Source organism: Sphaeramia orbicularis, chromosome 19, assembly GCF_902148855.1.
Source record: "Sphaeramia orbicularis chromosome 19, fSphaOr1.1, whole genome shotgun sequence".
NCBI classification, from domain to species: domain Eukaryota; kingdom Metazoa; phylum Chordata; class Actinopteri; order Kurtiformes; family Apogonidae; genus Sphaeramia; species Sphaeramia orbicularis.
In genome coordinates, this window is record NC_043975.1 from 35,134,175 (window position 1) to 35,151,674 (window position 17,500).

The following is a 17,500-nucleotide window of genomic DNA, read 5'->3' on the forward strand; positions in this document are numbered from 1 at the left end:
ACTTGACAACTCGTTGTCTAAAAGGTCCGTGTATTGCGCTGATAATGACAATTAATAATTACAGTCAGTTATTCTAACTAATGGCATGTTGTTATTATAAATTCCTCAATGGTTAAATTCAAACTATTAAACACAGTGAAATGATGAATTCGCACTGGTCTTCCTAAAGTATATAAGTCAAAGACGGAAGTACTCGGTGGATGACTGTCTCACTTCACTGTGTCTGTGTCTGGTTGGACTCGGAGCGGTTGGTTTTTCAGGAGGGAAACTTTACAAGGTTTAACGGGATTTGAGCACGATTAATTCATTTCGTGTAATTACTAGAGCCAATACAGCCACATTGAAAGGTAGGAGTACACCACGATTGCGGAACATGTAAATTCTGTCGTGTATTATGATATTTTACCCGCTTCAGTTTGCGCCATTTTCGCTAGTTTTGTAATGCACAAATGTGCGCCTTTTAGCTCTGGCGTTCTTTGTCCCTTTTCTTTAATGGGTTATGGTATAATTACCAATTGCACAAGATTTCATATCTCCGTTGGCTGTTCGTGGGAAGACTGTATTTTGCGTTTAAAGAAGAGCAGGGATCACTTTTCAGTGATCCAAAATTCTATCCAAATCAAGTGCAATTGCGCATTTTTGTGCTGCATCAGGCCGTGTCAGTCGCTAACAGCACCAGCGCCTGTTGGGATATAGCACGATTCTGGCGCACACGAGTTAGCTTATTTAGCTAACCGGCTAGCTTGTTTATCAGATACCCTCGATAGTCAGTATTTAAACGTTTACGTTGACAGAAAGTTTATATTGACATTAAACGAACATCACACAGAGTGACTGTGAATTATTTTCTTTCCAGAGTCTTTTCAACAGGAAACACAGAGAGGTAGAAAAAGCATTGTTTGGCATGTATCCCCACCGGCTAACTTGGCTAGCACCCTTAGCATGCCAGATGTGTTTGATCTAACACTTGCAGATCAAAACATGACTTCAATTCCGACTCATACTTGTTAGCGCAGTATTTAAAGTTTGTCACAGAGTACAACTCTACTGTGGCTCAAGCTGATAAGTATTTGGTCCTCTTAGCTGATGGCGTTACGTTTTTGTTTGTTTCTGGTCATTAACTCTAAAGCGCCATTCCTCCAGTTCTAGGTAATTAGATGTGCAAATGATAGGTTCTAATCCTTGTCGTTGTAATGGTTTCGCAAAACTGGATTCTATTTTGGACATCGTGATAGTTAATCTGACGAACATTTCTCCCTCTTGAAAGGCGTTTACTTGTCGAAGGAAGTGAGAAACATAACCAAATCATGTATTAAACAGTTTTCTACAAACAGCATAACAAAACCAAGATATTGCAAAGATTAATGTTTTTTTGTTTTGTTTTTTGTTTTTCTTTTCAGTAATTGAACATGTTAATTCGTCACATTTGAGAAATGGGGCAGTAATTGTATGGCATCTTTGCCCCAGAATTAATTTAAATGGCCACTTGGTTATCGGTCTAATAATCTTCAATCAGTTCATTGGTTTTCACTCAAAAAATAAACTACTATACAATGCTTTCACATCTGTCCTCATTAGTCAGGCCTGATGTTAGACATGGTTTCATTCTATGTATTTTATTTTATTTATTTTTTTTTTTTTTTTTTGCAGGAGTCCACAAATCATGTCTGGTATTGCATTGAGCCGGCTTGCCCAGGAGCGCAAAGCATGGCGGAAGGACCATCCATTTGTAAGTAGGGTCATAAGAGGTGCACTTGTTGTGGGTCATGATGCTGAGCCGGCTGCATTATTAGATAGTGTGTGATCCTCCACTTTTACAGTGATACCAAACTGTTTCCTCTCTTATTCCTTTTCTTAGGGATTTGTTGCTGTCCCAACAAAAAATCCAGATGGAACCATGAATCTCATGAATTGGGAATGTGCTATTCCTGGCAAGAAAGGGGTAATGTATTTTTTTAGTTTTTATTTATGGTACATGCTTAATTTATATACTAACTGTCAGTATTTAAAATGGAACAAGCCAGTCTGACATTTTTAAGATAAGAAATCTTTATTGTAATTGCACAGGCATACTAAATACATGGTAAAATTAAATCTGAGTACTGCTCTCCATGATGCAAAAAAGAAGGCACGCAACAATAAAAACAACAAAATCCATACACAGGTTATAAAATGTGTGTGTGCATAAATATGCATATGTACTATACTATTAAAAACTGTGTGTAATTAAAAAGGGTTTAATTGTAGTTTTGCTGTTTTGGAGATTCGTGAAAATTATTTAAACCCACTCTGTACACTGAATTGACAATGACCAAGCAATAAAAATTATATTTGGTTGGTGAAAATCTTATGATCAGCTGTTTAAATGAATGCATCTCCCTCAGACTCCATGGGAAGGAGGCCTTTTCAAACTTCGCATGTTGTTCAAGGACGACTATCCTTCTTCACCTCCAAAATGTGAGTCATTGTGTCTGATCTGTTTTCAGTATAAACACAAATGTTACTGTGTACTTTTTTTGTTTAAGCAGATGGTTTTAAAATGTATCTGTTTCTAAGTAGATAGGATTTTGTGAAAACTTTTTCCTACACAGACAATGGATTTTTCTGTAATTAAAACCAGGTGTTTAACTTGGTAACAAGGTTTTCCACAGGGCTGTTTGATTTGATACCTGACAGGGCAACATGACAGCTCATTTCTGGACTCCCCTCTATGGGAATGAGACGTCAGATGGCTAGTTGGTCTAAATTTTGCCATTCTCACAGAAACGCTAAGGTTTCTGCCAAATGCCAGAGATGCTTTTTACTTGTATTTACTCATATGAAGCTGTCTCAACATTTAATTAAATGTAAATAGTGGCCTGTTGTGTGAAACAAATTTCATCAGCACAATAGACATGCACAAGGCCAAGCATTCTTTCACACATTACCTCAGATATCCAGGAACAGGGACCTTGGTGGCAGCTGTGTCTGATTTTTGAAGGTCACATTTAAATAACATTAAGGTTGGTTGCGTGAATAACGGAAGCTGTTGCCTTTCTAATGGAATACTTCAGTCACTTTATACTGTGCAGAAAAAAGCAGTGACATTTTAAGAGTTCGTTTTTCTTGTCTGACATTTGTAATGAATCTGTGGTAAAAACGTACTTAACATTTTGTGTTTCAGGTAAATTTGAGCCGCCACTGTTCCATCCAAATGTGTATCCGTCAGGCACAGTGTGCCTATCAATTCTAGAAGAGGACAAGGACTGGAGACCAGCCATCACAATAAAGCAGGTCAGGATGGTCAGAGTACATGTCATTTACATTACAGGTTTCCAACATACCAGAGTTACCCATTTCATCTATGTGCAAGTAATGGATATTGGTGAATTACAATATTGATCATTTTTTATCAAACTATTCCTGAATATCGACATCAAAAAGCTACAGTCTGTTTTCATGATGTAGGCTGTAAAATGTCAAAAAGGAAGAGCAGAAGTATGGAAAATGGAAAGCTCTGATAGTATTTCACCAAAGGCCATTTATGTCTTTAAGCATATTTTAAAATCCGGATCAACACTGTCTGTTTTCAGGGTGGAAACTCTTTATTAGTAGTCAAGGAGACCAGTAAATGATAATGAAACGATCTGCATTTGCAGTGAAACTGAAAATCATGTTGTCTTTAGAGTAACTCCGACTTAAAACTTTGAGATGCATTTTTAAGCTCACTGTCTAGTACATTGGATAATGTGCATTTCAGTGATATTTTCACCCTCGGTTTGGGGGATTGTAAATGAGTAATGCTAAATACACGTTCTTCTCTTCAGTATTTTTTGGCTACATGTAACAAGTAGTAGTCTATCAGATAGTTCTGAGCAGGACATTTCTTGGCCAAAAACACCATTCTGTTTATTTAATTGGATATATGTGAGTGATAGTAATAATTGTAAAAATATAAATATTTGATAATCATGATGGCCAATATAGAGTCTGTCCTATTTTAAACCCCTCATAGCATCTCTTGTCTCATTGGTTATTCAACTTCCAGATCTTATTAGGTATCCAGGAACTCCTAAATGAGCCAAATATCCAGGATCCAGCCCAAGCAGAGGCCTACACAATCTACTGGTAAGTGGTCCTGGACTTGATCACATTGCCTCTTCATCTTTTTAACAATCACATGACCATGCTTCTCAAAAAACTAAGCTCTACAAAGTGTGCCAGAAAAGACATATAGTGTAAAGGTACTCATTCTGTTGTATACAGAATCAGATTGTTTCTGATCTGACACATATGAAGGGTTATGTTTGCAGTGTCGTGCAAACTTTTATACAATTGCTGTAGATTTTATGTAAAGTTCAGACATTTAAAGTCAGGTTTTAATATTTTACATCTGAATAAGTCTGCCTTATTTGCACTTCCACATATTAGCAGTCCTGCCACTATTGCAGACTGACAGGAATATGTTTGACTAGAATGATTACACATTTATGGGAAATGCATTCTGTGAAGGATTAAGGGTAGAGGGTCCTCATCACATCACCACATCTTCTCTGACGAAACTATGAATTGGATTAATTTCAAATTGTATATGTACAGGGGTTGGACAAAATAATGGAAACACCTTCACCTCAAGATGATAATGCCCCAATTCATACAGCTAGAATTGTTAAAGAATGGCATGAGGAACATTCTAATGAAGTTGAGCATCTCGTATGGCCGGCACAGTCCCCAGACCTCAACATTATTGAGCATTTATGGTCAGTTTTAGAGATTCAAGTAAGACGTCGATTTCCACCGCCATCGTCTCTAAAAGAGTTGGAGGGTATTCTAACTGAAGAATGGCTTAAAATTCCTTTGGAAACAATTCACAAGTATGAATCAATACCTCGGAGAATTGAGGCTGTAATTGCCGCAAAAGGCAGACCTACACCATATTAAATTATATTTTGTTGATTTTTTTTTTAAGGTGTTTCCATTATTTTGTCCAACCCCTGTAGCTTCCTTGGGACAGTGTCTACAAAGTTTATGTAATGGTCCATATTTTGAGGGCTTATAAAATGGAAATAGAGATATCAGTATAGTTACTATTGAGCACTGACGCGAAGTCATATATGGACTTTCATATGGGTCTGTGACCTTGAAGGGTCGAACTCACTTTTTGGGAGCTTGATCTCCTGCATCAAAACCACAGGACTCTAACATATAGCGGCCAAACCTGACAACCTAGCAAATTCAAGTTGTTATTGAATCTTGTTAGAACATGCCAGTGAGATACAGGACAATTGGTCCTAATTTTACTACTTGTCCCTGTACAATAACTTTATAGAAGTAAATGGCACGTAACCTTAAAAAAATTAGGAGCTCATTATGTAGAAAATGACACAAATCCTTGTTCTATACACTAGAAGTGTGTGTTTTGCTTGAATGACACTCCAACAGTTTGGATCTCAAAACCTCTAAAGTCTGTCTTTAATATTGCTATATTGCTTTAATGAAGGAATGAGATAGTACACATTTTTTTTCTTTTGCTCTTTTTAATGCTCCCAACTATATGGGTTGTTTCTAATGGTCTGAAGATGAATTTTGCAGTAAAATGGGACAGTGGGAGATGATCATTCTGGTAACTCAAGGTATTTCTCTCTCCCTTTCAGCCAAAACAGAGTAGAATATGAAAAAAGAGTTCGAGCACAAGCCAAAAAATTCTCTCCATCGTAAGGGCGAAGTCTCGCTTGGCTGCGGCAGAAGGAATGGGTTTAACAAGAATCACCTCCCCGCTCAGTCTCTCAATGAATGTGCTCCTCTCACATCGGGACTTGCTTAAAGACTTCTATTTAAACTCCACACATTCTGTGCCATCCGCCCTCCTGACCTATCATCTTTTTGTTCTTAAATGCCGGTTGGCACGTTATGCTGGGAGGGGATGGGTGCTTCAGCACCCCAGTCATTTCTTTTTAAACATTGTCTTATGTGGTGCAAGGGACACAGCTCGGTACCAGTTTCGTCAACTCCATGCAAGCTGGCTGTCATCAATGTTCAAGAAAGAAAGTGTCTTTTTGTTTTACTCTGCTCTCTCACAGGGTCTTTTACTTTGTTTCCCCCTTTATTTTCCATACATTTAATGTAAAATTAGCTTATTTCATTGTCAGTATTTCGACTGCTGTATAATGAATGGCACTTTTATACTGTTGTATCTCACTAGTGTCTCTAGATGGCTCTGTCTAATTCTCTTTCCCAGGTTTTCTATTCAGCATGCTGTAATATATGATAGAATCTGCTGCCTTGGCTGTCTTTTTGTTATTCAGAGTGTTTTGCTTTGGAATAAATAAAAATGGCCACAATGACTGGGGCAGGTAGGCTTACTTCTGTATCAGACTTTAAGGTTATATGGTGCTTTGTTCATGTATGTGTTGGCGTAAATAAAACTTTCTACAAAACCTGTGCAGTGTCTCTTATTATAGAAGCAAAGTGTGTTTTCAGCTCAGAATATCGTGTGGGACACAAACTACAATATCAGGAAAAATGAAGGCAATGTTGGGGATTAAAAAAAAAACTTGACAGGTTATATACAATCTACTGTCAGCTAACTCAATAACTGCACGGTTACACAGTAATGTCAGATATTTACATACAAGTGCCTCCTCAAGGACATGCTGATGGTCATTTTAGGTTTTGTGGTTAAACAATTCCTTCATCTTTATACACACAAAGCCCTTGTGTTTCTTCGATGATGTCCTCCCCAGTGATCATCTGTGGAGGGGGTTTCACTGCAGGATCCCCGTGGTGGTGGTGTGCTGGGACCATCCCACACTGCTGGAATGAACTCAGGGTGCAGTACTCGTTGCAGTACCAGGAAGGACTTTGCTCCAGAGACTGGTCACTGCAGAGCCAGCAGCCGGAGTCTCCTTCGGTGGGGTTGAAGGAGTCTGAGCTGAAACTGGTACTCTGCAGGGAGCTCACAGCGTATGGGACACCCGGTAGACCTGTGTCACAGCTCATCGGCTCCATCAGGTTACTGTATGTGCTGCCTTCACTTAGGTAGCGGTGGGGAAACAGGGGTGGGCAGCATTCTTCCTCCTCTGCACACTTTGTCAGGGTGTCGATCTGGAGCGTTTCCTCTGTCTTCAACATGTCTGTTGGGTTTGCTTGCATCACCACCCAACTCTGTGATCACAGCGGTATTTAGTGATGCTCTAATAAGTTATTAGTATGATATGTGAAGGGTAAACTTACCTTAAAATCTCCATGGCAGTCACTGTACAGGGTTTGGAAGTATGGTTCAGGAGTTGGGATGAAAACTCTTTGCCTCCACCTGTAATTGTGAGGAGTGTAGTAGTTGAGAAATAGAGATTGGGTATGGTTGAGATGTAACACCACCAATTCCTCAAAGAATATACACTGTTCTGCAAAATTCTTGGGCAGCTTTTAGCTTTGTTGTTTTTTAAAGATAAGATAAATCTTTTTTTTTGTCATTGCGCAGGCGTACTAGCTACACGGTACGATGGAATTGGAACGTTGCTCCCCATGTTGCAAAAAAAGAAGGTATGCCACAATAAAAAAAAGAACAAAATATGTGCCCAGGTTATAAAACCTATGTGTGCAATAATATTAAATACAGTGTGTAAAAAGTGTTGCTGAGGCCCATTGTCAAAAGAAAGGTTGTAATGGGTGTGTGTTCTTTATTTGTAATAAATGTGCAGGAAATATATGCACAGTTTGGAAATATGCACACACAAAATCAGAACTAAAAAGCTTCAGCAGGTGAAGTCAGTATTTGGTGTGACCTCCATTTGGATTCAGTAAATCTTCCAACTCATTTTCTTAAATAATCCTTTATTACACACTTTTGAATGTCCCAGAGACTTTGTGGTCTTTTATAATTTTCTCTGTCCAGATGATCCCATACTGCTTCTACAATATTTGTTTTTTTTTTTTTTTTTAAATGCATAACCACACATACATTTCTCATCTCTCTTAATAATATGTACTACAGGAACATACAGTAAATATGTAGACAGTATTAACAACAAAAAATAATTTCAGACAAAAAAAAAGAATATTGTAGGAGTTATCTGGAATCATGTGGACGGAGAAAAGTATAAAAGACCACAAAGGTCCATGGCATTCTGAATGTGTGATATAACATAAGATTATTTAAGAAAACATCCAGTCAACCCAAGAGAATGGAAGATTTACTGAATACAAATCACATTAATATCAACTTTACATGAAGAGGCTATTAACTTCTAATTTCTGTGTGTGTGTTTGAACGATGTGCACTTATTTCCTACTTGTTTCTTGTTAGAAATAAAGACACGCACTCATTACAACCCTGAAAAACAACCATCGGATTAGGGTTAACCCTAACCCTAATATCCTGGATTTGTCAGATTCAAAGAATATACAGTAGGAGTCAAAGGATTATTTCATTATCTTCCCCTTTCCTCCCTGATCATACATCCAACATGCAGATTCTATTGAGACGGGGTTGATTTTTAATGTAAATTTTCTGACCAAGATTCTATTTTCTTAGAGATTATGTGACTGCAGATAAATTTATATGATTTGTACAAGATGAAACTGTAGTTTTGTTGTTTTTTTTTTAGGTGTAATGTAAGTGCTAATAGTGCAGCTGAAATGTACTGAGGAATAGAGGGAGTTGTTGCACATTTTAAAAAAGGGTTACAACCATTCCTTTATATACAGCTAAGAACACTTTCTGAGCTTGAATTGTGTTTACACTTGTATGTTCTATACACAGGACTGAACAGTTGATCAAAATATTGTACTGCATGGTCATGTTTCATGAAACTGCATTACATTATGTCAACATAAAGCACTGTGCTAAACAGATACCCCGTCCTTAACATCATATCTTTCAATCATATTCTGGTAGTCACAGCAGTTAGTTTTTGTTTTGTTTTTTTTATCTCAATACATCTCTTCTTGAGGCACATCAGGGTGTGTGTTTTATGAAACTGCATTACATTATGTCAATATAAAGCATTGTGTTAAACAGATGCCCCGTCCTTAACATCATATCTTTCAATCATATTCTGGTAGTCATAGCAGTTGGTTGTTTTTTTTTGTTTTTTTTTTAATCTCAATACATCTCTTCTTGAGGCACATCAGGGTGTGTCTTGTTTTTGCTTCTAGTATCTAACCTTTATCACTTATCCTGATGTGTGTGTGGTATGTTAAAATAAAGAGATGTCATGTACTTTGACATTAACTCACAAGCTCTGTGTTACCTTAAAAAAAAAAAAAAAAGAGCTATAGCCCAAAATCGAGTTTTAAGCAGATTCTAGGGTAAAAAGTGTGACAACCATATCCAGTCTCCCCTACTTAAATGTAATCTAACTTTATATTTTAACAGCACAACATCGCAGAGGTAAAAGTATTGTCTCCTTCACTAAATCTGTCTGATAGCTTTCGTTACCTCACAGATTAATTTTGCATATATCTCTTGTTCAGTGAAATCAATAAAACTCCAAATGAGCTGATTTCTGATAAATTGAAGCATTAAATGTTGCCTTACAGGTTGAACATTTTCTTTCAAATAAACTCACAAAAAGTTGACATAACTTTTTTAAAAATAAACAGTTCTCAAAGAAAATATATAATGTTAGATTATGATGGATTGTGGTAGAATGGACATCTGCTGCAATAAATTGCAATATACACAGTAATGCAACAGTTACATGAATCAAAAACTACTGACGGAACATCTCACAGCACAATGATTACTTTTACTTTTCATATTAACCCATAAAGACCCAGTGCTATTTTTGCCACAGTTCCCAAATGAAATTTTCCATCTATTTAACCTGTCCTAAGTGATTTATCACCTTTTATTTTAGTATTATCCTCTGTGTTTTGCATTTTTCACTGTAAACCATGTATTTTCCTGTATTTCATTTACTGTCAATTTAATTTAGATTTTCATGAAAACTCTGAGTTTATTCAAAGGTTATTACATCAACACAGAGAAAAAGTGAAGAAAAAGTGACTTTTTCAGCAAAGTTAACATTAATTGAACATAAAAACAAGTACGAGTAGGAGGGCCGCCGCGGTGAGCAAGGAAGCCTTGGGCGTGGGCCCGGGTGGAGCCGCCGCGTGTGCAGATCTTGGTGGTCCACTGTCACTGATCAAAGTCTATGGGTTTTACTGGTGAATCAATGTTGTAGAAGATGATGGTGTTTCCATGGTAACTACAGAGCCTCTGAACGTCCAAATGGGTCATACCTGATGACCATGAAAAAATAACAAACTGCATTTTACACCAATTATTTATATGGATTGATAGGTTTATTAGATCAACAGGTATTAAACATTTTACATCAGTAGATGCTTTTGGTCCCCAGTGGAGGTTTGGGTCTGTATGGGTTAAGAACTTTTTGCTGATAAAACTATTTATTGTAGCATTTTCCTTTTAACTGATTATTGTTTAGGGAGATATATAAATATAGTGTTCATGCAAAATCCCATTCACTCAGTTGTGATTTGACCAAAATCTGCAGTAGGACCATACCTTTTCAAAGGAACAAAGCACAAAAATAACACCACTGGCAGGATCACACAAAAAGGGATGAACGTCATCACCAGCTCAAGAGCAAATGCGTTTGTTTGGTCATCATCTGTTTGAGGGAGAAAGTAACAGAACAAAAAATGTGGCTCCAAAAGCAGAAAATGAATCAGTGAAGTTAATTTCAATTTGTTGATGTGGTTTATTTGAAGACCTGACGTACCTTTCATGGCTGGCACAGTCCTCCAGTGAACCTCAGACGACCAGTCGCTCCACTGTCCCTTGTAAGAAACCTGATTGGGGCTGGACCGCAATTTGGCGGCATACTCAGTGTCTGGCAGGAGTTTATTATCATCCATAGAGAAGTCAGTGCTTTCTGTGTTGATAACATGGGCTGTTGCCTGGAATGTGAGGACATAATAAGAGTCCACGCTGGAGAGAAACGTGGTGTATGGGGGCCTATTTGCACCACTTACTAGGATTTCAAACCACATTATGTTCGAACCATACATACAGAGACATTTTCCTTCCACACAGAGACAGAGAGGGGTCAAAGATACAGTACAGAGTAGGTGAGAGGAAGTGGAAGTGGAAGTGGCACATTAGCGAAGAAGTGAGAAACATGTTTCACAACTATTACCTAATCCCCATATTGCACTAACTAGAGCTAACCACAATTATTTTTGCATAATCAGGGCCCTCATCTCCTTTCACCTGTATACTGTAAACACAGCAATCTAGAAATGTCATGTATTGTCGCTACTTCTGCCTCATTTTCATTTTTTATATTATCAGTAATTTCTTTGCGTATTTACTTTATTTATGTTAAATGTGTTATAAGTAAACAACAATATCAGTTTTATATATGTGTTTTTCTTCATTAGTAGTATTGTATGTATATAAATAAACAAATGTTAGGTTTATATTATACCAGTGGCATAAAATGACCAGAAATAATCAGTTGACAGTTATGAAAGGCTTATAATTGTTCTTCAATGTGTCAGAAACACATGGGAAATATCTACATAATGTTACATAACATAATTCAGTGTAACATAATATAACATGACATGACAGACAACAAAATAATGTAACGTAATGTATGCAAAATAATAATGTGGAAAAAAATAAGCAAAACATTTACATTAAATGAAGTAACATAACACAACACAACACAACACAACACAACACAACAGAACATGCAACAAAATATGATTACACATTGACTCTTACATTGTGTTTGTCTCCAGTTCTGTAGTACCGCAGCTGATACATGAGGTTGTCGACCAGACCTGTGTAGCTGCTGTATTCCTCGTAAGTGCTTTTCCAGGCGAAGTGGTGTTGACTTAAGTTGTGGTAAAATGTGAGGCAGCACGGTGGGTTTGGTTTAACTGATCAGAAGAAACATATAGGAGAGAAATCAAACAGAGGCAGACATTTATATGCACCAACAGAGAGGTATTATAGAACTATGGGGCTCACTGTTTTCCACAGGTTTGTATGACGCCTCCAGTAACTTGCAGCTTTCAGATCCATTACTTTTGCTGTGACAGAGTGAGATTTCATATTCATCTGTATCCATAAAGGGGATGTCAGGATGTTGATTGGGCATGGTGTTCACAGAACAGAAGTAATCTTTGTTGGCCTTTGACAGAATACACTCAAAGTAATCTCTGAATAGTGAGGGAAAGAAATAAAAAAAAATGAGGCACAACACCATCACATTTAAAGTAACAATGAACACGTTTCTGTTTGAAAAGCCTCACATTTCATCTGTTATAATAAGCCAGAAGGGGCTGTCAGTGTCCGAGGTGTTTCCTGATGGTGTGAGGTTCAGCACGGAGCAGTTGATGATGGATAAGAAGTCATTAACACATCGAAGCCCATGTTTCACTCCTAGAAAACCAACAGGTGCTGTTTTATTTGCACTGTATTGAGTGAAGACACATTTTGTCCAAACAGGAATGACAGATTTTAGAGATTGCATATTTCACTTTTTGAATATTACATTAAGAGCACACATTAAAATGATGGATCTAGGTGTGAAGTTTTTAGGTTTTTTTTTTTTTTTTTTTTTTTTTTTTTATAAATACCAAGAAGACCATTTTCACTATTTGGAGTCAGAAAAAAATCCACATTAACATGCAAGATTTTCAAAAATATTCCAAGGCACACTGTAGGATTTGTGTAAAAACGAAATGCCTTCATTACTTCATGGCAATCATTTAAAATACAGCCAACGGGTTGCGACCTCTGGTCTACATCGGGGCTTTTTTAACCAGTGAGTTACCCACCTTCACGCAATCACTTTAATGAACTGAAGGAGGGAGATGTGAGGGGGAAGAAAAAAAAAGAAAGAGAAAAAAGAAAGGATTGAAAAAAAGAAGAAAAAGAAGAAAATAAAAATTAAATTAAATTTAAAAATATATATAAAAATGTAAAAAATAAAATAAAATATGTATGTAAAAATTTAAATCAAACTAAACTAAAATAATAATAAATAAAATAATAATAATAAATTTAAAAATGAATGAATAAAATAAAAATTTAAAAAATAATAATTAAAAAAATTAAACAAATATGAATTAACATAATAATAATTTAAAAAAATCCCACACTTCTTAGGTTAGGTCTCACTATTAGGGCCACATGCTCAAATACAGTAACTTTAAAATCTATCTATATATATACAGTCTACTCTCGTTAAACCGCCCGCCGTTATACCGCCATTTCCGCTTATCCCCATCCGCCAGCCCAGTTCCATGCACAAACAACACTTATACCATTGATTTCCCGACCGTTATACCGCCAGCGGCGCGGCGCGGCACCTCCGAGGTGCGCCGCCGTGGCACCTCCGAGGTGCGGCTCCCAGTGTTGTCTTTTCCGTGGAAACCGGGTCGAAATGGCTCTTTGAGTGTTAAAGGTTGCCGATCCCTGCCTTACAACATAACAGAATCAAGATTTATTTAGAAACGCAATTAGAACGGGTTAACGGAGGCAGCATAGACATCATATAGTAAAGACATGCACATTATGGACGCAACCCGTTGTAACGCCATTTTCGCTATACCGCCAATTTGGCCGTGAACGGAAGTTGGCGGTATAACGAGAGTAGACTGTATATTTATTTATTTATTTATTTATTTAATTTTTGACTACAAATAGTAAGACACACCACAAGTTTCCAAAGAACAGCAGTGGATAATCACCAAGAAGACCCAGCAGCACTTCCACTTTGTCAGTTTAAAGACCATTTTCACTAGTTGACCAACTTAAGTCAAAGTGGGTCAAGCTCTTATTTCAGATATTACAAAAACTTTACACCAGGCTGAAATAGCATTAGATTGAAATCTCTGATAGATCAATTAAGCTGGCTGATCGATAGTTCTTTTTATCAACTAACCCCTAGTTTCCTGTTTTTTTGGTCAATATGCATGTATTAAAGAAAAATAGCTAAAAGATGATTAACCCATAAAGACCCAGTGCTACTTTATGGCCGTTCCTTTATATTTTTTTCTCTATATTTAACTTTTCTTAAGTAATTTATCACCATTTACTATGACATATCTTATCCTCTGTATTTTGTGGTTTTCTTTAGTGAACATCAGGTATTTTCCTATATTTAATTTATTGATCATATAGATGTTCATTAAAAACTCAGATTAAAGTTGATGGTTATATCAAAACAGGAAAAACTGAAGAAAAAGCGACTTTTTCAGCAAAATATATCCTTAACTGAACATAATCCAAGTGTCTCCATCCACTGTCATTGGTCAAACTCCACGGGTTTTACTGGTGAATCAATGTTGTAGAAGATGATGGTGTTTCTACATTCACTATGGAGCCTCTGAACGTCCAAATGGGTCATATCTGATGACCATGAAAAGATGACAAACTGCATTTTACACCAATTATTTACATGTATTGATAGGATTAATGGATCAACAGGTATTAAACATTTTACGTTAGTAGATGATTTTGGTCGTCAATGGCTGTTTGGGTCTTTATGGGTTAAAGTAGATTAGACCTCACAAATTTCACAGACATCTCAAAGACCTACAGACACCAGTGAATGTGGTCCACAAGTCAACAAACATAGATAACTATATGACAAGTAAATCAGATATTTTACTGTTTTTAATACCTGTGACTGCACTGGCACTAATTTGATCACATTTTTTTTAATCCTCATATGAGTCAGTGTATAAAATGACCAACACCCTTCTCACCCTACCTTAAAATCGGTCCCACAGACCGTAGATTCATAGTATCCCTGTACAAGGACCAGTCACTGAATTACTGAGCCAGTAATGAACATTATAAAGAGATTCTTATTGTAATATTGAATCATAGAAGAGGTTGTAGGTTTTCAGGTAAATATATCTGCATTAACCCTTTCATGCATAGTGGTCACTCCAGTGGACAGCCATTCTACAGCTGTTCTCTTATATATTCATGGATTTTGTTGTTTTAGTTTCATATCAGCCAACACAGTGGACACTGATGCACCATCCCATACACTGCAATTGAAAACATTTCTGTAACTTTGCTGTTCTTGAGTAACCTGATCTAACATGTTTGAGTGTAAATCAGTTCTTTGTTATGGTTATTAGACTGTAATTAACAACAAAAGTTTTTTTTTTTATTTGGCATATTATATCCATGAAGTGAGTAATGACTAGTATTAGAATAAACTACAAACCAAAAGTTAAGGATATTTCTTTCTTTCTTTTTTTTTTTGTCACTTTTTGTCATTTTTGCCATTTGGAAATAAAACTATGTCTGGTCATTAAAAAAATGTGTTTCAATTCAATTCACACACAACAAAGTAAAAAGCGTTGTGCAAGAATCCCAACTGAAAAAAGTAGCCCAAAAATTTTAAATATCCATAAGTTTTTGTTTGTAGTGTATGTTAAAATGTGAGAAAACATCAAATTAGCATCATTTAATGTTTTTATTTCATAGTTTTCACACAGTATATCAGTGAATACATGTTTCTTTGCATCAAAACTTAAACATGTGGTGTCCAGCTTGGTGGACATTTTTGCAACTCCATGAATAATAGCTCTATTAAAAAAAAAATAATAAAAATTAATCGCATTGTTTTTTTAATGCCCAAAGAGGAATAAAGAAAAAAATCTTGATTAATGTTCTCATAATTCATGCATGAAAGGGTTAAAATGATGGATTACTTGAAAGTTATATTTAAAAATATACACCCCCTTTACTCTCTTGCCTGAGGTTCACACGAAAAGTGAAATAACTGAAAACTAAACGCTGCATTTTGCGAGTCACCCCCACTGACATAGTGACTGAGCCAGTGATGAATACTTCAGATATTTCAATATAAAATGTGATATTGTTTGATATAATTGTTCCATCTGATTCTGAAGATGGATACAAGAATATCCAATCTTCATTCTGTGCAAAACATCTTAAGACTTTCAGCGAACATGAGTATCTTCCTGTCGTTTCTGTGATTTTTTTTTGTATTCAAAGTTCTAATTGTGGTTCCCAACTCACCTGCTAGTGACAAAATAACACAAAATTGAAGTAAAACACTATAATTTTGGAAGGTATTTTGTTAAATTTTAGCTTCAGCTCAACCTCAGAGTATATTTTTGCTTTTTCCCCATCTCAACGAAAACATCCATTTTAAAATAAGTAATGAAAAATCTTTCAATTGCCCATACCAGTAGGAGAAATGTTAAAATCACACAATTTCACGATTGTTTTCCCTTTATAATTAGCTCCTCTGATCAGCTCATCAGTTACTCAAATACATGGGTACAAGCTGTATAAGTGAACATTTTAACATATGCAGAACACCGGCAAGGACGACCTGAGATAAGATTACCATCAGGATACACAATGCTGTGAGATGTGAGCAGGATGATGATGATGAGCAGATTCAGCCTCTGTGCAGAACTCAGATCCATCGCGTCAGTCCACTCAGATGTCACCTCAGTCCTGCGTGCGCTCAATTAAGTCATGACACTCTCAACAAAACTGATTTTAATGAAAACGGAAAGAGGGAGGTATCAGTCTTTCACACAGATAGCTATCACCTCTCATGTGACCATGGTGGAGAGGATGTGCTGTTTTAAGAGAGCAGGTTTAAAATGGAAAGTGTGTGACAGTGACGAGACTGTAACGATACCAAACCCGCAGTATCGTTCAACATCACAGTCAACGTTCATCAGTCTGTGGAAACACTTTATTACATAAAGTTTGCATTACTTAGCTGGACTCTAGATGTGATTCTTACTCTTAAAAAATCAAATTATTGAAAAATCATCCTGCCTCTGTTTAATGAACTCAACACTAGTGAACTAAGATGAATGTACGCGATTCTTTGAACACCTTTAAAATGTCTTCATGTGTCTGAAATAACCAAGACATAGCGTAAGAACATGTACTCAGCATTCACATCAGTACTGTTGATTATGTTTGACTGAACAGCTGACTGACAGTGCACTAAAAATACACACAACAAGCTCCTTTGCGTCATTAATAATCACCCATTTAGCAAAACACTGTGATGGTAATGTCTGTTAAGTGAGGCATTCCTTAAATCTCACAATGAAGTACAGATGAATAAAAAGTCTAAACACTACACATTGTCATTGTGATGGATTTTTTTTTTTTTTTTTTTTACAGATCACACAGTGTACATGATTAATTTCAGTTTTTATCCATAAAAGGGGTGTTTGGTTTGAATATGGTTTTGCGCAAAAAATATTTCATTTATCACAATGGGAAATGTATGTGATCACACTAACGTTATTTTAAAAACAAGGCATTCTATGAAACGTATGAATATGAAGTTACGCAATATTTCTATCAATTTACAGATAAGTTTTTTAGAGCACTATCAGTTAAGAAAAAAGCCTTCTATTTGATAATTCTGTAACATACAAGCGTGTTGAGCAATGTGTGGAGCAGTTGAGTGTTGGTCGTGCTTTGTAGTGATTCTATAAAAGATAAGAACCAACA

General features: G+C 36.4%; 2 protein-coding genes across 3 annotated transcripts; one reads left to right on the forward strand and one right to left on the reverse strand.

The window, feature by feature from the left end:
• Positions 1-204: 204 nt before the first annotated feature.
• LOC115410298 (SUMO-conjugating enzyme UBC9-B) lies at positions 205-6,420 on the forward strand. The gene is made up of 7 exons (XM_030121896.1): positions 205-347; positions 1,651-1,729; positions 1,859-1,942; positions 2,385-2,457; positions 3,164-3,273; positions 4,028-4,107; positions 5,634-6,420. The coding sequence occupies exons 2-7, from the start codon at positions 1,664-1,666 to the stop codon at positions 5,695-5,697; spliced, it is 477 nt and encodes a 158-aa protein (XP_029977756.1). The 5' UTR covers positions 205-347; positions 1,651-1,663; the 3' UTR covers positions 5,698-6,420.
• LOC115410297 (interleukin-21 receptor-like) lies at positions 5,460-16,494 on the reverse strand. 2 transcript variants are annotated; one of them, XM_030121895.1, is made up of 8 exons: positions 16,362-16,494; positions 12,271-12,400; positions 11,987-12,177; positions 11,738-11,895; positions 10,728-10,905; positions 10,511-10,616; positions 7,213-7,291; positions 5,460-7,143 (listed from the first exon to the last, which is right to left on the reverse strand). In XM_030121895.1, exons 1-8 carry the CDS (start codon positions 16,441-16,443, stop codon positions 6,658-6,660), a joined length of 1,410 nt encoding a protein of 469 aa, XP_029977755.1. In that variant the 5' UTR covers positions 16,444-16,494; the 3' UTR covers positions 5,460-6,657. The 2 variants fall into 2 exon arrangements, with proteins under 2 accessions (XP_029977755.1, XP_029977754.1); XM_030121894.1 differs by having other exon boundaries at positions 16,347-16,494.
• Positions 16,495-17,500: the final 1,006 nt, after the last annotated feature.